Here is a 25,262-nt window from a genome sequence, read left to right on the forward strand (position 1 = left end):
ATCAAATCATCACAATGTGCACTTTAAATATCTTACCATTTTATTTGTAAATTATACACCAATAAAGCTAAAAAGAAAATAAATAAAAATTTTATTAAAAATGACTCCTTAATAGAGAAGTTCAATGAGAATACTACTCAGACTACTAAGTAGATGTGGATCACACACACAAAAAGTAATACACTTTCCAAGCAATGACAAATTATAAAATGACTGATCTTATATACACATATTTCATAAAGTTAGTCAAAGCATTTTGAAATTAAAGATTTTTATAATTTTTTTCTGTGTTAATAAGTCTTTGTAACTGGAAATATGTAAAAATGCAAAAAAGCCTTCATAATTGCAAGTAAAGTGACCTAGATTAATGCTACACAGCCTATATACTTTTACCTAAACCCTTTTCCTATTTTAAAATTAATAGTGCAAGCATCCAAGGTCACAGGATAAGTATTCACATAAAGATAACTGAACTAGGGCTTCAAAAATAGAAAAGCACAGTTATACAGGTTATCAAATATTTATTTTGCAAATGTTTTAAAAATATACTCTAATGCATGTTTATACACTATGGAGTGGTACAAATAGTACCACTTTAGCAATCCCCTTTTCCATTCACCTAGCAGATCATGATTGGTCCCAACAATGCTGTTCTCACGATTTATGCAGATTTCAAAAACATACACACGGGTGTCCAGGTTGCGTGACTCAGTTGGCTAAATGTTGTCCCATGGACCAGAAGGTCGCCATTTCGATTCCTGGACAGGGCATATGCCCAGGTTGTGGGCTCCATCTCTTGTCAAGTGTATGCAGGAGGCAGCTGATCGATGCTTCTCTCACATTGATGTTTCTCTCTCTCTCCCTCTCCCTTCCTATCTAAGATCAATAAAAACGTATTTAAAAATAAACAAACAAACATATGGGGACTGAAAGAACAGTGGTGTTTCTGAAAGCTCTGTGGAGATACAGTGCGCATGTGACAGAGGGAAGAGAGAACTGGAAGTCTGGGCTCAATACCTGGCCTCTCTACATATGTGACTGTGGCAAGTCCCCTAGTCTTCTTGGGGGTAGCTTATTCTTCTGTCAGTGAAGGCTATCCCAGTGGCCATTTTTATTTCACCAGGTTTGGTGAAGATCAAATAAGATAGTAAAGGTCAAAATGATCTCATATATAAAATTGCTACACAAATGAAAATCATCTGAGGCTGCAGTAAGCCTGAAAGGAAAATTAAAAATTAGATTACTAGAAATCAGTAAGCAGGTTTTATATTATATGTGTTCATTGTTTCTAGTTATGTAGTTACCAGTAGACATCACTTTGGCTCCACCTCATTGTGAGAATGCCCCAAACATTCCCCAACAAGACACACAACCCATACTGTAGCTGGCAAAACCAGTCTGTCAGAATTCTGTGCTATTCGGAGATACACAATTGACTAACGATTTGTTAAGTTTATATACTACAGTTAATAATTAAAACAAAAGAATGGAGTGGTATATACCTCAACAAAGAAAACTTTTTAACTTTAGAAAAGAAAAAAATTAGAAAAAGGAAGAATTTTAAAGTACTCACATAAAATATGGAATGGGTTTGTTGAAAGAGAAAACTCTTTTTTCACGCCTTCTTAAATAAAACACACTGAAAATTCTTAAAAGCATAACAACTTTGAGAAAGTAATACTGGTTTGTTTCAAGTAATGGCAATGAGAAGAAACTTGTACTTAACTGTTCTGTCACTTTGAGGGTCCTCCGGCTGGTTTATCAGACTAAAAGACTGGAATGAAATCTTAGAGAAGAGTCTGAGATCCCAATAATGAATAATATTGTGCTAAGAGGAAAATGACGGCTAAAGGGAGAGGAAGGAGCTGGTCACCAAACCCACATCATACACCATGCAGTACTGTAGTTTAAAATCTACTATATTATTCAGGAATTCAGAAAAAGTCAAGATGGGTTTCCTTATGTCAATAAGCTTCTACTTAATTGTGCAAATAAATTTACATTGAACATATTTTACCCCACATTTTAGCTTTTATTTTATTTTTATTTTTTTAGTATATCTTTACTGATTTCAGAGAGAGGAAGGGGGAGGGAGAGAGCGATAGAAACATCAATGATGATAGAGTCATTGATCCACTGCCTCCTGCATGCCCCCAACTGGGGATCTAGCCCGCATCCTGGGCATATGCCCTGACCAGGAATCAAACCACAATCTCCTGGATCATAGGTCAATGCTTAAATGCTGAGCCACGCCCTGCCGGACTTAGCTACTTTTATTTTAGTCATAATTCTGAACTTTTCCCTACCACTAGAGATCCTGTTTTTGTTTTAACTCAGTTATGATTTTGCAAAACAATATATAGCTTTTTAAAAATGTGATAATGTCACTGATAACTGTATATTAACAAACTGTAATTGTTCTGAATGGGAAGAATACATAGTCTTGATTTGTTCAAATAGCTTTGAATATCCAGTATTTATTTAATCTCTTTCTTATTGTGGCTGATAGTTAAGAGATATGTTATATTCTTGAGTAGAAAACCATCAGAGATTGTATTCAACTCCTAACATGAGATATGTGTGTTAAAGGTCATTGAAAAATAACAAAAGAAGTAAAACTTATAATTACTTATAAAAACTTATAACTGATAATTATAAAATTTATAATTATATACTTCTTGTCACGTACACAGCCATAACAAAGTTTTATGGTGTAATTCATACTGAAACAACAAAATGAAAGTTAATCTAAATAGGACTTCCAAAAGGGTGGTGGAGAGGACCGGACCAAAGCTGAGAATGAGACTAGGTGTGCATGAGGGAGTGTGTGCATAGGTGTGGGAGGGGGGGCATCTGTCAGTCAGTGTGGGAGCTCCCCGGGGGTTCAGGAAGAGGTGCCACTGTGGCCACATTGCTCAGCCAGGAACTTCTCTCTGATTGGGAGTGGAGAGCGTGCATTTTGGAGAATCCTCACAGTCCTCCTTAGGAGGAGGTTGTGGGGAGCAGCCCCAACCCAGTGTCCCCAAACCAGAGACCAGAGCACAGACACCAAGGCTGAAGATATGCTATCGCACAGGCCTGATGCTGTGACCTGGTGGGCCTGAACTAGTGCCTGGGGACAAATGTATCACCTCAGTGATCTGGCACACAGCTTACCTGCCTGCTTCCTTAACAGGGTGTGCACTGCCTGCCTGTCTGACCGCCTCCTTGATGGGGTCACATGACCGGCCTGCTGACCCCTACCACCAGTGGCACATCCGTGATGCAGCATGCACGGCCTGCCAACCTGCCTGCTTGCCTGCTACTGTGTCTCCTTGACACAGCCCACCAGGTCTGCCTGCCTGCCTTCCTGACTCCTTGATGTAGCATGACCAGCCTGCCTTCCAACCTGGCCTACAGCCTTGACTTAGTGCACCTGGCCCTGCCATCTTGATCCAAGGTCTCTCAGACACACAGGCCTGCCATCAGGACCTGGCTCCCAGACCCGGTGCCCCAGGACGACCAGAAACGAGGTCCTGTTCACACTCTGCAGCCTTGACCTGGTACCCTGGACAACCAGCACAATAAAATGGGGAGACAAAGAAACAACACCCAAATGAAAGAAAAGGAGAAATCACCAGAAAAAGAATTAGATGAAATAGAGGCAAGCAATTTATCAGATATAGAGTTCAAAATAATGGTTTTAAGGATGCTCAAGCAACTTAGTGAAAATTACATGCAACTTAATGAGAACTTCATAAGCTTGAATAAGAATAAATTGGAAATGAGAAATGACATAGCTGAAATAAAGAATACACTGGAATGAATCAACAGTAGATTAGATGAAGCTGAGGACCGAATCAGTGAATTTGGAGACAAGGTAGAAAATAACACCCAATCAGAGTAGCAATTAGAAAATAAATTAAAAAGCAGGAAGACCGTTTAAGGGAGCTTTGGGAAAACATGAAATGTAACAATATTCGCATCATGGGGTGTCAAGAGAAGAATTCAAGCAAAGGTTAGAGAACGTGTTTGAAGAAATAATGAGAGACAACTTCCCTAACCTAGTGAAGGAAAAAGTCACTTAAGTTCAGAAAACAGAGAATCCCAATCAAAATGATCCCCAAAAAACCCACACCTAGACACATCATAATAAACAACAAACATTTAAGATAAAGAATCTCAAAAGCAGCAACAGAGAGATACAAACTTACCTACAAGGGAGGACCCATTAGACTGACAGCTGATTTCTCAATAGAAACACTTTAGGCCAGAAGGGAGCGGCATGAAGGTTTCAAAGTAATTAAAAATAAGGAACTGAATCCAAGACTATTCTATCCAGCAAGGCTACCATTAAAAATTGAAGGTGAAATAAAGAGCTTCTCAGGCAAAAAAGACTAAAAGAGTTTATTACCACCAAGAAATGCTAAGGGGGTGGTATAAGAAGAAGAAGGAATATAAAGAGACGAACACAGGCATAAAGAAAAAATGGCCATAAATAAGGACCTATTAATAATAATGGCTTAAATGCTCCAATCAAAAGACATAAGATAGCTGAATAGATATGAAAACATGACCCACATATGTGCTGCCTACAAGAGACCCACCTCAGAACAAAGGACTCACACTGGATAAAAGTGAAGGGGTGGGAAAAATTTTTCCATGCTAATGGAAATGAAGAAAAGCTAGGGTAGCAATACTCATATCTAACAAAATAGACTTCAAAATGAAAGCCATAACAAGAAAAACGAAGGTCACTACCTAATACTAAAGAGGTTGATCCAACAAGAAGATATAACCCTGGTAAACAAATATGCACCCAATATTAGGAGCACCCAAGTATAAAAAAACTTCTGGAGAACTTAAAGGGAGAGACTGAAAGCAATACAATCATACAGGAGACTTTAACACCCCAGTGACATCACTGGATATATCTTCTACACAAAAAAATCAACAAGGACACAATGATCCAAAATGACACATTAGATCATATGAAATTAATTGACATTTACAGAATATCCCACCCCAAAGATACAGGGTATACATTATTCTCAACTACACAAAGGATATTCTCAAAGACAGACCACAGGTTAGGACACGAAACAAGTCTCCACAATTTCAAGAAGATTGAAATTATATAAAGCATCTTCTCAGATCACAATGGAATGAAATTAGAAATCAACTACAATAAAAACACTACAAAACATTCAAACACATAAAAGCTAAGTAATATGTTATTAACTAATGAATGGGTAACCAAAGAGATCAAGGAAGAAATCAAAAATTTCCTGGAAACAAATGAAAATGAACACACAACCCAAAATCTATGGGACACAGTGAAAGCAGTCCTAAGAGGGAAACTCGTAGTGCTACAGGCCTACCTCAAAAAACAAGAAAAAATACTAATAAACTATCTAACCCTATAACTTAAAGTATTAGAAAGAGAACAACAAGAAAAGCCCAAATAAGTAGAAGGAAGGAAATAGTAAAGATCAGAGTGGAAATAAATAACAGAGACTAAAAAAAACAATAATAAAAAGATCAATGAAACCAAGAGCTGGTTCTTTGAAAAGATAAACAAGATTGATGAGCCTTTGACCAGACTTACCAAGTAGCAAAGAGAGAGGACCCAAATGAACAAAATAAGAAACAAAAGGGCTGAAGTAACAACTGATCCAACAGAAATACAAGGGGTTGTAAAAAAATATTATGAACAACTATAAACCAAACAAGCTGGATAACCTGGATGACATGGACAAATTCCCTAAAAAATACAACCTTCCAAAACTCAGTCAGGACGAGTCAGAAAACCTGAATAGGCTGATAACTACTGATGAAGTTGAAGTAGTAATCAAAAAACTCCCAGCAAACAAAAGCCCCGGTCCAGATGGCTTCAGAGGGGAGTTTTATCAAACATTCAAAGAACCAACACCAATCCTCCTCAAATTATTCCCAAAAATCCAAGAGGAAGGAACACTTCCAAGCTCTTTTTATGAGGCCAGTATTAGCCTAATTCCAAAACCAAATAAAGACACTACAAAGAAATAGAATTACTAGTGAATATCCCTGATGAACATAGATGCTAAAATCCTTAAGAAAATACTAGCAAATCAGATCCAGCAATATATTAAAAAGACTATACACCATGACCAAGTGAGATTTATTCCAGGAATGCACAGCTGGTACAATATTTGGAAATCAATAAAGGTGATACATCACATAAACAAATTTAAAGACAAAAATCACATGATCATATCAATAGATGCAGAAAAAGAATTTGCCAAAATCCAACACCCATTTTTGATAAAAACTCTTAGCAAAGTAGGAGTAGAGGGATCATACCTCAACATAATAAAGACCATATATGACAAACCTACAGCCAACATCATACTCAATGGGCAAAAACTAAAAGCATTTCCCCTAAGAACAGGAACAAAACAGGGATGTCTGCTTTCACCATTCTTACTCAACATTGTACTGGAAGTCCTAGCCAGAGCAATCAGACAAGAAGAAGAAATAAAAGGCATACAAATTGGAAAAGAGGAAGTAAAACTCTCAAGATTAGGAGATGACATGATATTGTACATAAAAAACCCTAAAGATTACATTAAAAAACTACTAGATTTAATAAATGAATTTGGCAATGTAGAAAAATACAATATTAACACCCAGAAATCAGTGGCATTTTTATACACCAATAGTGAGCTCACAGAAAGGGAAACTGAAAAAGCAATCCCATTTACCATTACAACAAAAAAAAAGTAAGATACTTAGGAATAAATATAACCAAAGATGTAAAGGACGTGTACTGGGAAAACTACAGGATGTTGAAAAAAGAGATAGAGGAAGATATAAACAACTGGAAGAATACACCATGTTCATGGATTGGAAGAATTAACATCACTAAAATGTCCATACTACCCAAAGCAATGTATAGATTCAATGCAATCTCTATTAAAATACCAACAGCATATTTCACAGATATAGAATAAACACTCCAAAAATTTATATGGAACCCAAAAAGATCCTGAATAGCCACGGCAATCTTGAGAAAGAAGAACAAAGTTGGAGGGATCACAATACCACATATCAAGTTATACTACAAAGCCACTGTAATCAAAACAGCCTAGTACTAGCACCAGAATAGAAATATAGATCAGTGGAACAGAAAAGAGAACCCAGAAATCGAGCTAAGCCTTTATGCTCAATTAATGTTTGACAAAGGAGGCAAGAACACACAATGGTACTGGGAAAATTGGGCAAGGACATGCAAAAAAATGAAACTAGACTACCAATCACACCATACACAAGAATAAACTCAAAATGGACAAAAGACTTAAATGTAAGTTGTGAAACCATAAAAATCCTACAAGAAAACATAGGCAGAAAAATCTCAGCCATCTCTGGCAGCGGTATGTTTGCTGATACATCTCCTACGGAAAGGGAAACAAAGGACAAAATAAACAAGTGGGACCACATAAAAATAAAAAGCTTCTGCACAGCAAAATAAACCATCAACAAAACAAACAAGAAGCCCACTGTAAGGCAGAACATATTTGCCATGACACATCTGATAAAGGATTAATTTCCAAAATATATAAGGAACTCATACAACTTAACAAAAGGAAGACAAACAATCCAATCAAGAAATGGGCAAAGGACCTAAATAGACACTTCTCCAAAACAGAAATACAGATGGCCAAGAGACATATGAAAAAATGCTCAAAGCCACTAGTCATCAGAGAGATGCAAATTAAAATGACAAGATATCACCTCACACCTGTCAGAATGGCTACCATCAACAAATCATCAAATGACAAGTGCTTACAAGGATGTGAAGAAAAGGGAACCAAGTACACTGCTGGTGGGAATGCAGACTGGTATAGTCACTCTGGAAAACTGTATGGAATTTCCTCAAAAAATTAAAAATGGAACTGCCATTTGACCTAGTGACCCCACTTCTAGGAATGTATCCTAAGAAACCCGGAACAACAATTAGAAAGAACTTATGCACCCTTATGATTATAGTAGCACAATTTACAATAGCTAAGATCTGGAAACAAGTCAAGTGCCCATCAGTAAGTGAGAGGATAAAAAAAGCTGTGATGCATTTACACCATGGAATACTATGCAGTTGTAAGAAAGAAGGACCTCTTACCCTTTGGGACAGCATGGATTGACCTGGAAAGGATTATGCTAAGTGAAATAAGCCAGTCAGAGAAAGACAAGTATTACATGATCTCATTCATATGTGGAATATAATGAACAAAATAAATTGATGAACAAAATACAGAGATATAGAACCATGAAGCGGTCAGACAAATTTCAGAGGGAAGGTGGGAGTGGAGATTCGGGTGGGAGAGATTAATCAAGGAACTAAGATGCATATAAGCATGACCTATGGACAGAAAAAATAGTGTGTAGAAGACCTGGGAGGTTGTGGGAGTTGATGCCGGTGGAGAGAATCAATGGGGAGAAAAAGGAAACATATGTAATACTTTCAACAATAAAGATAAATTTAAAGAAAAGAAAGTTAATCTATCTAAACCAAGGTATACTTGAACAAAATAGCCTTGATAGTGTGATTTATAATAAGAAATATATATTTGGTCTTCATACCATTTCTGGCACAAAGCTCCTAAAACCCTTGGAATTTGCTAAGTGATAAGAGCAATAACTGTGTCTTAATATTTATAACAAACCCCTCTGTACCACACCTGAGTTTATGTTAATGAAGTGACATTTGGAAGCACCTAAGGATGCAGACTGGATGCCAGAGAAACCAACCATGTAATTAGAGGATTGGAACTTCCAGTCCCACTCTATTGACCTGGGAGAAGGGAAAGGAGGTAGAGGTTGAATTAATCACCAATGGCCAATGAGTTAATCAATAAGTCTATGTATTACATTTTTTATTAAATATTTAATAAAGCCTCCATTAAAAAAAGGACAGGGTTTGGAAAGCTTCCACTCAGTGGACATGTGGAGATTCAGCAAGAGTATCATGCTCAGAGAGGGCATACATAGAAGCTCCAAGTCTTTTCCCCATACCTTGCCCTGTGGGTCTCCTCCATTTGGCTGTTCCTGAGTTGTATACTTTTAAAATAAACTGGTATTTCAATAAGTAAAATGTTTCTCTAAGTTCTGTGAGCCACTCCAGCAAAGGAGGGGGTCATGGGACCTTCCTATCTATTAGCCAATCTATAAGAAGCACATATGACAACCTGGACTTGCAAATGGCATCTGTGGGTACAGTCTTGTAGGACTGAGCCCTTAATCTATGGTATCTGATGTTATCTCCAGGAAGAAAGTGCCAGAATTGAGTTGAATTGTAGGGCATGCGGCTGATGTCACTGAGAATTGCTTGGATGTTTAGATGGGGGGAAACCCCAAAAACATGGAAATCGTATAGCCCAAAATTTGTTTTGGAAGTTTTAGATTATTTACTGGGGGTGAAGTAAAACAAGGGCAAAAAATGGCAAAGATCATAGACCATTTAAAGTAAATAGTATAAAAACTTATTTAGAGATGGGGCTGGCAAATACTACACATAATGACTTGATAGTTGGTTATGATACTGCCAATTTTGCTCCAGTTTATTCAAGCAAAGTCTTTGTGTTAAGACTGATCCTCAACTTGAAATTTAATACTCTGGGTGTCCAAGACATCCCAACAAATATCAAGAACTGCAACAGCAGCACCTGTCTGAATTGCTGTGACATTTACAAAAGCCAGAAAAATCAATACTTGCTTCTAAGCAAAGACAAAGATAAAGAAAGTGACAGTTTACACCACCAACAAAAAATTAAGAAAATAAGGCATGAAATTATGTTTGGATCCAACCAATACTCCTAAAATAACAGAATATAATAGGTTCTTCCCTGAATGGTTTAGGTATTTTTTGGGACTTCAGAGAATGGAATAATTTCTGTGTAAGATATTAGATAATTTTTAAGGTAAAGAGTCCGTGTCTTGTTTTCAAAAAATCACATATACATTTTTAAATTATTATATTTGCCTTTATTCTTCAAAGTATGAAAATAAATTTTCCTAACAAAGTTTATTATTTAAAAATCTGCAAAGGTAATTCTACTTGGCCATAGACTCTCATTATGAAATGAGAGGATATCCACCTAAAAGAAATTCTCGAAGTCACTACTGAAAACTTCCAGTAATATGATACCAGCTTCCTGGTTGACCAGGCCTGTGGTGAGTCAACCAGGGATGTGTTCCTTCACAAGATGACACAGAAGTTTGCCCTGTTTCTTCTTATTGCTTATTCACTGGCTAAGAGTTGTGACTTGTAAATTGCAGCTGTAATATCATTTGACCTCAGCCTGAAAATGACCTAATCTGTATGGTTCACATTACTAAAGCTGCCTGCTACCTCCTCTAGATTCCTTTAAGTTCTACATATGGCATGTTCAACAGTATCTTAAATGAAGATGTCCATAATATATTTCATTTTTCCAGAGTATAAATCTTCTCATTGAACACTCTGGCAATTAAAATTTACTATTGCGAGTTATAGTAAAAGCTGGGAAAGCTCAAATATATATTGAACTTTCTGAGACTGAACGAGGGTAAATTATATGAAAGACATTATTTACAGAATAAAATATCATAAAGTGCCTTCTGGATATTCTATTATATGAGGCTGTCTCAGATATGCGCAGCAACATTTCATAAACTACCTGGAAGACAATGGTTTAAAAACACAATTTTAATAGTGCTATTAAAGGTAAGAAAAAAGATTCCCAAAGGCACTTATAGATCATTGTTCCCTGGAAGTCTATCACAATAGAATAGTACATAAAAATAAGCTTATAGAAAATAAAATTTAAATATGTTTGTCAGACCCATGGAAAATGTTGACTTCTCCATTCAAAACAACAGAAAAAGAACTTATAAGGAAAATTGGGGAGATCCAATTGTTAAAATTTTTAAAATTTAAAACTGATACAATTGAAAATTAAAGAAACTAAAATAAAAAGGGGAAAACAGATTGAGGACCTGGGTTAATATAATGTACAAACATTTTATAATTTAGTAAAATACGAGATATTAAAATATATGGCAAAGGATAAAAACACAATAAAATTTAAATATAAAATACCACTAGAGACATTATAAATTGATAACAATCCTTTTGGAAAGCAACATGACAAACTGTATTGAAAGCCATGAAAAGTTCATCTCTTGGCTAAAAGTTTATCCAAACAAATAACAGAAAACAACAAAACTGAAACAAGTATATACAACATTGGCCACAACACATAAAAATTAAAAACATCCTAAATCCTCAATATACAAGATGTGAATTAGTCACCCTGGGAAGTGAAAAGAATCCTAAGTCATGAATTTGTCTTCAAAGAGTTTAGAAGGCAAGATGTGTTATATGAAAGATTCCACCACAAGGGAATAAGTGATAATTGCTAAATAAGTGGTCCAGGCAATTCTAACTCAAAGGAGAAGAAAAGCACTTCTTACTTCCCACTGGTCAATCAATAAAGAGGAAATAGAATTCTTGCTGGCTTGGGAAGTGAAGCAAGGGGTAAGATTTTCACTGGCAGAAAAGAAAGAGGACAGCATTCCAGATAAAAATAAAATAATAATATGCTCTACTGCATAGTACAGTAAAGGGATGGTGAGATAGTATTATGTCTTTCTCAAAAATAAAATAAAAGTGATTCTAGGGACAAACAGAATAAGACTGTAGTAGCAACAAGGTCAAAGTTATATGTATCACATCTGGGTTTTAGAAAGATCACACTGGCGGCAGTGTGAAGGAATGACTAAATGGGAGACAGAAGTCAAGATACCATTTAGAAAGCTATTCTAAAATACCAAGGGTAGATGGAGAAGTTTACACACCTGAACTAGGGACAGAGAGGAGTGGATGCTATAAGGAGTACTTAGCAGATAGAATGAACCAGAATTGGCAATTAATTGGATGTGAGGTCCAAGGCGATGTGAGTTCACGACACTGAAAAGATTACACTGAAACTTCTATTTTGGCCAACTTCCTATATACCACAATAGATCAAGTACAAAGGGGAACAAGTTTAGATTAGATGGTAAGGAAGGAAATTAATTTGTTTGTGCACATATTGAATTTGAAGTTCCTAGAAGCCAACCAGTTGTAGATTTCCAGCAAGCAGATGGAAATATAGGTCTGGAGTTTGGAAGGGAGATACAGGTGGCAGCCACAGCTATGGAGATTAAAGAAAATGCTCAGGAAGACCAGGCCCAGATGGACAACATAAAATCCAGGGTAACTCCAGTTTTTAAAGAGTGCTCAGAGATGGAAGAGCCATTGAAGGGAACTGAGAGAAATCAGGCGCCTGGAGCCATGAAAACCAAGGGGTGGTAAGGATATGACTGGGAGAGATCCAGACATCAGCATTCAATGCTCCAGGAACAGCAAGTGAGGATAAGGATTCTTAAGAGATCACTGGCCTGGGTTTTAGTAGGCCACACATGGTCCTATAATGGCCAATTCGGTAGTGATGCCAGATTGCTTTCATTAATTAATTTATCCATTTATACCATTTATACTCTTTTTTCTTTCAATGATATTTATTGAGTACTTGCAGCCACCCTGTTAGACAGTGAGGACTCCAATGGTTCCCTGACATCTAGAGACTTTGATATAAAGTAAATAAGTATGTTACAGTGTAAGAGTACTAATTGAGGGCTTGAAATATGATTGGAAGTTGAGGAAGTAGAGAAAGCAAATGCTGATGTTCTCACGAAAGAGCTCTGGGTTTGAGAGGTCAGCAAGATCAAGGCAAAGCTGAGGTAAAGGGAATGGAGATGCTTACTATTAGTGGAAAAGGTTATCTGAATGTTTGCCATGTAGCAGATCCTATTCTAACCCTCACCACAATCCTATGAGCTAAGTGTAAACCCACCACTTATCACAGGGCACAAAGAGGCACAAAGAGTTAGGCAGTTTGCTCAAGGTCACAGGGCTAGCAAAGGTGGAATCAGGATTCAAATGTAGGTGGTTTGACTCCAGAGCCATGGCTTAACTATGAGGCCATGCACCCTCCGGAGGGCACCTATCTTACCCTCCTTATGCAGAAGAGGGAAACCCAGACTGGAACAGCACAAGGAGCTCAGTGCAGAGTGCATCAAGGAGCCATAGGAGACAAGGCCAGGACAGAAGGAAGGGGCAGGAGCACATTAAAGATTGAGGGTACATCTATCCCATATGTAAGCAGGAAAGCCATTATGAAGCAAAGATATGACATAAAGTGCTTTGTCTATGGCTAGGTTTATAGGCAGGAAAACTTCTTTGAAGACTACTGTTTGGGACACATGTGTCCTAAAGGACCTGATCTAAGAGAGGCTGTAATGGGAATGGAAAAGCAGGGGTAAATACAGATTCTATAAAGAAAAGAAAAACTAAGATAAGCATTTTTACTTTAGAATCCTATTCCAACAGTACAGGGGAGAGACAACAAGAGATCAATGGTAGGAATACAAGGAGTTATTTCTTTTTCTTTTTTTACTTTTTTTTTTCATCCTTCAAAATTTTCTACAGCACTCACCACTGTAGAAAAAAAATGTATCACTTCTTCAGTCAACAAAAGTAACATTGTTAAAACAATAAGACCTTGAAAACTACAATAATGGTGGTGGAGAGGAGTGAACAAACTAAAGAAATGTCTTAAGTAGAATCAAAAGAATCTGTTGACAGCTTGGATTTGAGGGAAGCAGGGAAGGAGAAGTCAGGGTGATGTTAAGTTAGATGGTGACACCATTTAATGAGATTCAGAACATGAGAAGAAGAATAAATTCTAGATAATGGAAAATAATGAGTTCACATTTATCATGTTACGTTTGAAAGGACTAAGGATTGGAGTACCCGTTTAATATATCCAGGTGGTTGGCATGCAGAAGAAAGGTCTGATTTGGAAGTAATTGTCCTTAAAAGAGTGAGTTAAATAATGGGACTTGATGACATCATAGTAGATGAGCCAAAGACAGGAAAGTGTTTAAAGGTGAGGCAAGAAAAGAGGGAAATAGAAAGTCACATTGAAACACCACAATAATAATTATTACAGGCAAAATCCACCAATAAACAAATGCCAACATGGGCAAAAGTTGAAAGAAAAACAAGATATTTACATAGCTTCAAAGTTTCTCCTCAAAATAGTTATCTATTACAAAGGGGAAAATAGTAATTTTAGAGTGAAGATAACTGGCAGACACCACCTTAACCAACTGATCATAGTTAATCTTACCAGTAATGAGACACAGCAACTTCATGTACCTTGGAAATGATGCACTGAGAAGGACACTTCTGTGGAATTTTTGCTACAAACACATAACTTCAACTTAGTCATTAGGTAAACCCAAATTGAGGGACATTCTACAAAGTAACTGACCAATACTCTTAAAAAATGTCAAGTCATTAAAGACAAGGAAAGACTGAATAATTGTCACACTTGGAGGAAGAGAAGGAGACATGGTTCCTACATGCAATGTGTGATTCTGGAACAAAAGAAAAATAGGGCATTATTGGAAAAATTGATGAAAACTGCATAAAGCCTTTAGTTTAGTTACTAGCATTTTTCCAAAGTTAATTTTTACTTTTAATAATTGTATCATGGTTGTGTAAAATGTTCCATTACGGGAAGCTGTGTGAAGGGCATATGGAAACTCTCTCTGTGACACTTCTATTAAGTCCAAATTAATTTCAAAATTAAAATTAAAAATGAGGCAGCTAGCCTGGAAAAAATAATTGAATTCTTATTCACATTGTACTAATACGACTTCCCTTAGAATATTTTTTTAAATGAACACATAAAAGCCATGGCCGGGTAGCTCAGTGGGTTAGAGCATCGCCCTGATACGCCAAGGTTGTGGGTTTGATCCCGGGTCAGGTCAGGTCAGGACACATACAAGAATCAATCAATGAATGCATCAATAAGTGGAACAACATATCAGTGTGTCTCTCTCTCTCCCTCTCTCTCTCTTTTCCTCTCTCTAAAATCAATCAATAAAGTAAAAAAAAAACTTTTCCCAGCCGGAGTGGCTCAGCAGTTAAGCATCAACCTATGATCCAGGAGATAGTGGTTAAATTCCAGTCAGGACACATGCCCAGGTTGTGGGCTCGATCCCCAGTAAGGGCCATGCAAGAGGCAGCCAATCAATGACTCTCTAATCATTGATGTTCTCTCTCTCTCTCTCCCTCTCCCTTCCTCTCTCTGAAATCAATAAAGATATACTTAAAATATAAAAAATAAATAAAAAATTTAAAATGAAAACATAAAAACACTAGAAAAAATGAGGGAAACAGTTTTATAATCTCAGTGTGCAGAGGGCCCAAGAGGCATGAAAAATCAAGCCATAAATAAAAAGACTGATACATTTGATTATATAAAATTTGTAAATCTGCATGGCATCAAACACAATAAACAAAATCACTAGATAAAGGACTTTGATTCACAACATTTACATACTTACAGTAGAGTATAAATAATGTAAAAATTGGGGAAAGAGAGGGAATATTGGGAAAATGCAGCCAAGTTTCAAGGTCAGTCACCTGCAGAAATAAGCCTGCAATTCACTTTTCCTTATTGAGCATGATGGTTTTCAAAATATCATCCACTGTTTACTCTTAAGAGTCTGTGTGTACATGTGTGTGTATGTATACATATATACATACATGCATAGATAGACATACATACAATCATACGCAAACATGTATACACACTTATACATGCATACTTTTGGCTAAACACCAGTTCTTTCAACACATTGAAACAAATTTAGGTATAATAATCTGTGTATAATAATAATAAAATAGTAAAGGTGACCTCAGACTGTTATACACAAAGAACCTCACATATGTCATTGTAATTTGGAATTTTTAGTCTGAGACAAGTGAGAAAGAACAAAGTTTAAAAAACTTACAAGGTATATTCACTTGTCACCGCACCCACTAAACAGATTTAATTTAAAACTCAAAGGTCATCATATTGGAAGAGGAAACTAGAAGCTAATAACATGCATTGAAGTTTACACCAAATTAGTATGTAAAGTAAGAGCTATGAACCTAATGATGAATATGAAGCAATGGTTTGCATTTTAACAGACTAAGCAAAAATGTAATTGATAAAGAAGCAAATCTAAATGAATTTCCAGCTATTTCAACACTCCAGCTGCATGTTAACTGTCAGTGTTCTACATAAGAAAAAAATGTTTAAACTGAATTTTTTTAAAATGCAGCCAATATATGGACTTATACACTACTGAAGTTAGCATTCAGTCAATCAGATAAAAAGTATTTTTTTCCAAAAGTAATTTATTTATCATCAAAACATTCAATCTGCAGTTACTTCATATTGATTGGAAAGAAATGTATTTGGAGGCAAATGAAAAATTAAAGTGTTTCTAGGAGCAGTATTGTCATTCCTGGAATTAAATCAAAGTTAAAAACATTTGTTTTCAAGAAGAAGCTAATACAATAAAATTTCATTTAAAAGCCACTACAACTACCTCACTCAGCTTCCTATTTGTGGCTGATATGAGCTCAAGCTTTGGCACCAGCTTTCCTGGGTTGAAACCCGAACTCTACCATTTCTTGCTGTGACTCTGAGCAGATCACTTAACCACACTATGCCTCACTTTTCTCACCTTAGTATTAGGGTGATAACAGCACCTCCTAGAATCACTATGAGAATTAAGTGTGTTCATGTATGTAAGACACATGCTCAATAACGGTGAGCTATCATTATTATTCTCAGTCAGGACAGCAATTTCTCAGAGCAGGCATTCTTTTGTGTTAAAAAACTGACAAAGAAGGTTGTGGGAAGCATGTCATGGCTTTGCTGGTCCCTGAATGTAAAGTACTGTCATCATTTCCCATCTCTCACACCTTCTCCTTGATGGATGGGAATCATAGGAATATCTCTGGCTACCTCTCAATCCTGGGGGGGGGGGGGTGTCTGATTTAAGTGCCCCTCCCATCATAGATGTTGCACATGTGATTCTAGAACAGAGTGAGGAGTCAGGCCCAGCTCTGTTAGCATATGCTTTGAGATCTTGGAATATTTTCTTCACAATACCATCAGCCCTCAAAGGGATGGTCTGGTGACTAGCCATGCACCTGACTTTGTATTTGATCTTTATTCAGATACCTTGGAATATCCCACCAAATGTTTTCTTTATCCTTGTATTTTCCAGGGTCATGAAAAGGATAGGGTCAAAGCTGATGCAGAAAATTTTCATGTTCATTCTTCCCCTTTAACTTACTGGAAGTTCCAACATTTGAATAGAACGACAAAGGCCAAGTCTACAGGCATCTTGGCAGGATGACAAGTCATCAAAAAGAGATGTGAATTTTCACAAAATAAACACACCAAAGCCAGGTCCTCTACATTCTCTCAAGTCCAGTCATACTGTGACTGCACTGACATGCTGCCAAAGGGTAAAGGGAAGGAAAATGAGAAAAAGACACAGAAGCTCTCAGCCTTGAATTACATACAAACTCTGCCTCCAAAGGAGGACAAGCGGGCTTGCCTGTGTGTGGTGAAGACAGAGCAATCCAAAACACCACGGGGTGGGATGGGAAGGTAGGGGGGATGAAAGAGATGCTTCCTATTACTGCACAAGAGAGATAGGTCATTACATGCAAAGGATTCCTCCTGGGTCCAATAAGAAAACAGGGCCTGGGCAAGTATTTCTGGAGTAAAGGTGAACTCAGGGTGAAATCAAGCACTTACAACCTACAAACTTCCTTTCCACATTCGTTTGTGCTGTGTATTGCTTCACTAGGACCTTAAGACTTCAATCTTAGAAAAACCTACTCTCCAAAGAAGATCAGTATCTTGTTTTACACCTTAGCATGACTTTAATCCCAGTTACTTCTCTCCAAGTTATTTTCCTTTGATTAGGATTTCTAAGGTGATTATGGTTATGCTCTGCTCCAGTGGGGTTGGGACTGAGTAGCTCAAAATAAGAAACACACTCTGCTTGAACAAGACACCAAGCCTCACCGGTGGATCTAAGTAGTCCTAGTTTCACATGAAACGTCTAAAACAGATAATTACTGTTAACCTAAACTGGACTTAAATAATAAGCTGAACAGATCAATTCCTTTATATCCTCAAATATCACAGAAAGATAACAATCCTTTAAAACTTAAAAGGAAGCATCATATTGAAAAGAATTGCCAAGAAATCTAATTTTTGGTCCAGCATCACCACTAACTGCTCTATAACCAAAAACATGTCACTTGAATTTTCTGGACTTCAGTCTCCTGTGATATAATCAATGGGTTTGGTACTTAAAATTTGGGTTTGAAAGCTTCCTTTCAACTCTAAAATTTCATGATCCATTATTTTTAGTTCAAGTACTTTCAGACATCGTGATAGCAAAAGTTAAGTTTCCTTCTAGAAATGAAGATGAGCTATGTGATTAGATATATAAAAATGGACTTTTAAAATTAATGTAGCATATGTGTGATAAAAAAAATACAGTATGTTGCAGAATTAAGACACTCATTCTCTAAACTCATTACTAGGAGCTAGCTAACCTAATACCATTAGCTTTTGTTTTTTGTTTTTTAATTTATCTTTATTATTGAAAGAATTACAGATGTCCCCTTTTTTTCCTCCATTTGACCCCTTCTACACCTACTCCCCCACCAGGCCTTCATCACATTATTGTCTGTGCTCATGTGTTGGTTATGCATTTACGCATATAAATTCTTTGGTTAATCTCTCCCCCTACGCACTCACCCATCTCTGCCTTCCCTCTGAGATTTGTCAGTATGTTCCATTTTTTTTCTTTTTTTCTTTTTTACACTTTGGTAAGTACAGCAACGTGAGCTTGCAAACATGTGAAACAATAAGAATCAGCACCACAAGGCAGAATGCTGCCTCTTAAAGATCAAGTGGGAGCTGGCTAGAGCAATGTGGAAATATGAGAACTGTCCTCCAAGGTCATTGGAGAGTTATTTCATAATGCTCACCTTCCACCAGTTGGTCCAGGCTGGAAACCTTCTTGAGCCCATCAATGGTGTAGATTGTTCTCACTCCCTGGGGCAAATTCACATTATCCGACAGAGTTCGGGTCAAATCAGCTAGCAGGGCTTCAAAAGATCGGAACCGGTCTGGGGAGATGGCATACACAATCCCTTTGAAATACCGATCTCCATTTCGATAAAAACGAACTTTCTTGGCCTTTTTCTCGGAGCTGAGCGTCTGCAGCGTGCGGGTTCTGTAAAAGCTGCAGTGGGCGCTATGTGTGGGGCTGGGCAGCCCATTCACCCGCGACCCTCTGCTGTATCTCTGGGCCTTATCCCTCTCATCAAAGTGCTCCAGCTCCATGTCTCTGCCGAAGGACATGACGCAGTTCAAGTTGAATCTATGAGGCACAGCAATAAAAACAGAGACACATGTTATTTAAGATTATGATTTGAGAGACTCAGCTTGAGAGCAGCTGGTGGAAACAGTGCTAGAAATGATAATATATTTAATATGAATCGAGTTGGGAGAGAAAGAAGACAACAAAGAAAAAGAAGAGGCAGACCCCGTGGAAAGAGCTTATTAATCATCCTGAGTTTTATTAGAAACAGCTACTTTGTACTGATCACCTAACAATGTATCAGGCTTTGAACAACTATTATTTCCAATAGTCACAACAAACCTTTCAAAGTATTATGATCTTTATTTACCAACAAAGAAACTGAAACAGAGAAAAAAATTCTCCTAAATTTATCAAAGTTAGACAGTTGAGTAATGCTTGAACCAAGAACTCTGACCCAGATTTGCTTGACTCCAAAGCTCCAGACTGCCTGCAGGGCAGTGTGCTAACCCTGATGGTAGGCAGGAAGAAAGCTTTCACATCACCATTCAGTTAAAGAGAGGTGGTGGGCCAGGAAAAAGAGACAGTGGGCAGCATTTCATAATCAGATTGTCTATATTACTTAGTGTTTGTAGTCCCCACGGCCAGATGGAGAGCAAATGGAATTAATCTGTAAATTTTACCAACTTAAGGAAGATTTTCCAACATACTCACATATTCAATAGGAATTATTTTAAAAAGTTAATGCACCATAACTCATTTATTTACATTAGTGCTTCAGAAAAACAGGATTAAAAAATAAGAAAAGGGAGACGGAGAAGGAGGAAGAAGGGGCGGAGGGAGATAAGATCAACAAAAACAACAACAAAGGATAAAGGGTTTTTGCTTTTCCTTGGAGAAATCAAGGCTTGAAGATGTTGATTCAGACCTGACCTGGTACTAACTGTGCAACTTTGAGAAATCTACTTAGTCAACATCCTTAAGCCTCAGTTTCCTTAACTATGCATGGAAATGATAATAGTACCTACCTCAGGGTTAATATTAATCATCAAATAAGTTAATATACAAGAAGCACTTAAGATAGTGTCTAGCATGTGATAAGTATTAATATTTTTATTAATAACATCTGCTTTTCTGTTCCTGATTCTGTCAAAGAAAGAACTAGTAGGCATAGAATCTCCACCTTCTGGTAAGGGAGGCTCCTGGTGAATCCTCCTGATTTCCACTCATGACCCTCCGAAAGGTATGCCTGCACTCTTCGGTCCCCATTTTACTTTCTGTGGAGCCTGCTATCAGCAAGCTGCCTCAGGAATCAATTCATCCTTGCTAAGGGGTTAGTTGATAAAGGTTTGTGGTGTTGCTCCTTTGGGGGATGCATGTTTTATCAGGTCAATCTAGAAAATGGGAAAAAACCTTCAGAATGCAAAGTAAAGAAGTTCTAAAGACAAAATTTCAGGAATGTTGAAATAAAATATAAGGGAAATGGAAAATTTAGGTCAACAACCTATGAGTGCTCCCAAAATCCCACCACAGAAGTGATGTCCCCTTTCCGAAGATCAGTCCAAATTAACCAAAAGCACTGCCAAGCTTCCCTGACCTTTCCGTGACCTATGAACCATTCAGAACGGCTAAAAATTCATGCTCAAAAGCATGTGTCCTTCTGAAATGAATGAAGTAGAAAATGCTAATATTTACTGAATATCTATGATGTGCCTGTCACTATTACTCAGCAATCAACTGTGTAATGTCCTAATATTCTCTTCTAAATTTCATGACAATCCAACGAGGTAGGTAATATTTGTGCCTGAGGGTGAGGGATATATCCAGGGCCCCAAAGTCATAAATGAGGGAGTTGCGATTTAAACCCAGATTTACTATGAATAACTCTAAAGCTGGCACTCTCTCGTTGTCACCCCATGTGTTCTGTGTTCTAAAGGCTTAGACCCCCTGAAATTAGACCCTCCTTGCATATACAGTAGGGACTTTTTTGGCCCTCACTCCTATATAGCTCTGTGACCTTGGGCAGGCGACTTAACTCCTGAAGACGTCTGAAGAGAATACAGTGGTCAGCAGGCCTCTGATGTCTTCCTTCACCTGCTCATTACTCTATTGCTGACCCCAAGTGGGGTGGGGAAGGGGCAGTGGAGTGTGATTTAAATCTGAAGTGATTATTAGTTCAGTATATTTTTTTCTTTCAGATATGAAAACTACTTCATGCCTCTTCATTTGTATTTTCCAGGAAAAGTTACAGCATATATAGGTAGATACGAACTAGTTGCACTGAAGTTAGATAATTACAAAACAATTACCAGTTGACATCCCACCCTCTGACAGCTATTAATAGAGTAATAAAATCAATATTTTGCCCAAAATATCATAACTGCTCCTACTTTTAAAAATGTATTTGTTTTTAAAAGCTCTTTGTCTTCCAAAGGGGGATTGGGGAGATGATACTGCCAGTAGTCATGCCAACTCCCTAACCTCTTCAAACTTTGTAAATCATAAAGGCCAGATTGGCTTTTGAATATTTTGTTTCTTTTTAAAGCCAGCGATCATTCCTCCAACACTAGGATTTCCCCCCAAATCTATAGAAGCCCAAAGAAAACAAGTAGGACCCTAGTAAAGGATGGAACAGTTGTGTGACCGGAGAGTGCAAGTCTAGTTTGAAAGGGCTCTTGTTGAGTCACAATTTGCAAAGACCAAAACAGATAGCAATTACTGGAATTCCTTAGAGGGAACAGGTGTTTAAAACCAAGAATTCCAAAGCAAATGAAAAAAAGTTCAATAAATAGAGAAAAGTTGATTTGGGTTGTTTTGCATATATCCTCATACTGGATCACACGTTCAACCAGGGCAGAGACCATCCATATCTTCTATTTCCCTTCACTGAGCCTGCCCAAAGGTAGGGGCTGATGTTGGCAACAAAGAAAAACCATACTCAAAGTGAAATCATTTTCAAGACTATGGCTACCACTAAATGAATGTCACAAACCACATTACACATCTTAGTGTTCTAGTAATTACATGAGACATCAAAATAAGTGTGTTTCTCTTGCCTAGGCTGGCTCAGCTCTCCAGATGGCTTAGTCATATATTTGAACCAAGAAGACTCACTGGGCCTCTACAAGCTCCCACTTTCTGCACAGGAAGCCGGCTAAAGCACATAACCACATGTTCACAGACTATAGGTGGTTATGGGCCTAAGCCACATGTACGGTGGTACCAAGACAGTAACCACAGGGCCATAGCCACAGAGATCACAGACACCTGGGTGAGAAGAAGGGGGGCATGGCTCTTATCCCAGATGTTCCTATAAATACTTTCAGGCCAACAAATCAGCATCCTCCATTGTTCTCTGTGGGACTCCTCACAATTTTGAAGAACCTGTGTTCATCCTCTAGATGAGCTTCTAAGTTTCTATTTCCAAGGTCTCCCCTCCACCCAACACACCCACACACACCACCACCACATAATTTGTTATAAATACTACCATATCTAAATCGATGCTAAACCTGGAAGTCTCAAGGCATATTTCTGCCAGTGGATGAGAATGCAGGTGGATGGACTGGAATTAGAATTAGAGACACACACACACCTTCAGAGTTCTGGCACCACCCTGGAGGAAGACATCACAGGATGTGCATGGATCCTCCATAATGTTCCTACATATATTCTCTCTTAAATTCCTCCTGAACCCGCATCCATGTGGCATTTCATAGTTAAAACGCTGTCCTACTTTCCTTTCCCTTTCAAAGGCGATTTATTTGGGAACATTGGTAAAACCTATTCACAGAACAGCCTGCAGTGTGGCGGCGCAACTCGTGTGCACCATAATCTGGACACACATTCACAGGTGCCGAGAGACTGAGCCTGTTTGAATGAAACCTTTCACCAGCTCCATCTTCTACCAGCATCTCCTTGCCAAATGCAGCAGCGATTCCTAGCAAATCTGGTTTGCAAAAGCAGCCTCTTTTGTGGGGCAATGCAGGGCCGTGCGTGCGCTCCCACTAGGAGGAAAATGCCATTTCTTCTCCGCGTGCTTTTAGCACTACAGGAACTAATTTGTATATGAGCATCCTCACTGTCCCCAAGGAACCTGAGGCCCTGCAAATGCACCTGCAACACCCACACTGCAGCCACCCACCACGACAGATCGCCCCATCCTCCAGCGCACAACACCCTCCCGGGCCCACGGGAGAGCACACAATAAGAGGCCTGGCCTGGCCACTCCTTCTAGGCGCAGACTTGCTCCTCGTTCGGGGGCGAGTTGTGACAATGACAAACACCTCGACCAGCTCCTCCGCCTTGGCTCTCCTTCTCCACTAACAACGCGGCGAAAAGCTGGGGCGGGGTGGGGGGGCGCTCGTCCGACTCCCCATTTTAAGCCGCGTAGCAGCAGACAAAAGAGGCAGGTGCCAGCAACCCCGGACTGCCGGCGCACACCGCCCCCGGCCGGCGCCGGGCTGGCCAGATGGGCAGCGCCTTTCGAGGAACAGCGGGCAGGGCAGCGGCGGGCTGAGCAGAGCGTCCGCCCTGCCCGCAGCTCCTCGCCATCTCCGGCACCCCGCAGCCCGCCCTCCCCGCAGGTCCCTTCCCTAGCAACGACAAACCACGCACCAGTCAGTTGAGAGGCGCTGCCGGGGGTCTTTGTAGCCTAGCGCGGGGCCACCTCCGGATGCTGACCTCGCCGCGGCTGGGCGCGGCCGGGGTGCGGGGCTGCGGCGGGGCGCGGGCCGGCCTGCGGCAGCTGAGGGAGCGTGGGCGTCTGGGCTTCAGCCGCTAGTGCGGGGATGAGCCTTGGCCCGTCCTCTTTGAAATGCAGCGCTCCGCACAGCCTCACTCCAGCCTCTCTCTGGAGGAGGGCGGCGGCAGCGGGCGCGCTCCCTTTTCTGCCGGCTGTCTCGCTCACGAGCCCGGCCTTCTCCCCCTTCTCCTCCTCCGCGTGCGCGCCCTGCTCCCCCGCCCTTCTTGGCAGGGCGCACTCACCGCGGCTGCGCCCGGAGCCCTTCTCCTCCCCGCACCCGCTGCCGGGCGCCGCGACCTCAGTGCAACTGGCTTAAGCGAACCGCTAAACCTCCCCAGTCCCCAGGAGTGATCGTCTGGAAATAGGGGCCGATCAGACGGTGGACAGAGAAAGAGAACGTGGATGGGGCTAGGTCTGAGTCAAGCAATGTGCAAGGCTGAGCGGCGAGGTGTGGCTCGGCGGTAAAGAGTTCGCCCCACCTCCGTACACACACTGTGATGTGCCTTCAGGGTTTGACACCTTTGCCAGGATTATGAAAGCCAAGATACATCCGTGCAGTACCTCCTGAGAGGACCCACCTGGATCCTCCTAACCTGTACACTGTAGTGTCCCCCTCGGCCCCACTCATTTGGAAGGGGCAGGCCTACGCTTGGATCCCACCCTTCATCTCCACTGGACTCCAAGACTTGAGTCACCCTTGAAATTCAAGTGACCTCTGCTTGGAGCCAAGTATGTCACAATAGGCCCTTGCTAACTAAAGAGTCAGGTTTCACTGTTGGACACCTCATGGCTGCCAACACCGGTTGTCAGCGCTGCAAAGCCCCATGAGCTCACACAAGCCTTTGCTCATTCCTGGAGGCAGAAATGTTCGCAGAGAGCAGGCTGTTCACAGCTTCCTTGGTTTTTGCTCAAAAGTTCAGGAAGTGGGAACAGATGGCAGACTTCTGTGAACTTTAACCTGCTTCAGGGGGCAGCCTGAATTTTGGTCCAGTTAATCTGTTGACTTTGGGTTATGTTGCTTGAGACATGTATTTGTCCGGATACGTTGTTTTTCAATATAAAAACAGATAAGTATTTTTCTCTCTTCCTGAGCTTGCACCTTTCAATGGAAAATCAGAATTTTATTTTTCTCTTAACCATTGAACTCAGTTATATATTTGACTAATTATTATTAATAAGAACTACTCTGAAATACTTTCAAAGTATTATGTAAAAA

General features: G+C 39.3%; 1 protein-coding gene across 5 annotated transcripts in view; it reads right to left on the reverse strand.

Annotated features, from left to right (window-relative positions):
- DCLK1 (doublecortin like kinase 1) overlaps window positions 1-24,260 on the reverse strand; it is a 430,094-nt gene extending 405,834 nt beyond the window's left edge. For all 5 annotated transcript variants that reach the window (XM_081129414.1, XM_081129413.1, XM_081129415.1 and 2 more), the window contains exons 1-2: window positions 23,920-24,260; window positions 18,968-19,362 (exon numbers count right to left, since the gene is read on the reverse strand). In XM_081129414.1, coding sequence (XP_080985540.1) covers window positions 18,968-19,343 — 376 coding nt within the window. In that variant the 5' untranslated portion in view covers window positions 19,344-19,362; window positions 23,920-24,260. The remainder of the gene's footprint in view (window positions 1-18,967; window positions 19,363-23,919) is intronic.
- Window positions 24,261-25,262: the final 1,002 nt, after the last annotated feature.

Source organism: Miniopterus schreibersii (assembly GCF_964146895.1).
Source record: "Miniopterus schreibersii genome assembly, chromosome: 2".
NCBI classification, from domain to species: Eukaryota; Metazoa; Chordata; class Mammalia; order Chiroptera; family Miniopteridae; genus Miniopterus; species Miniopterus schreibersii.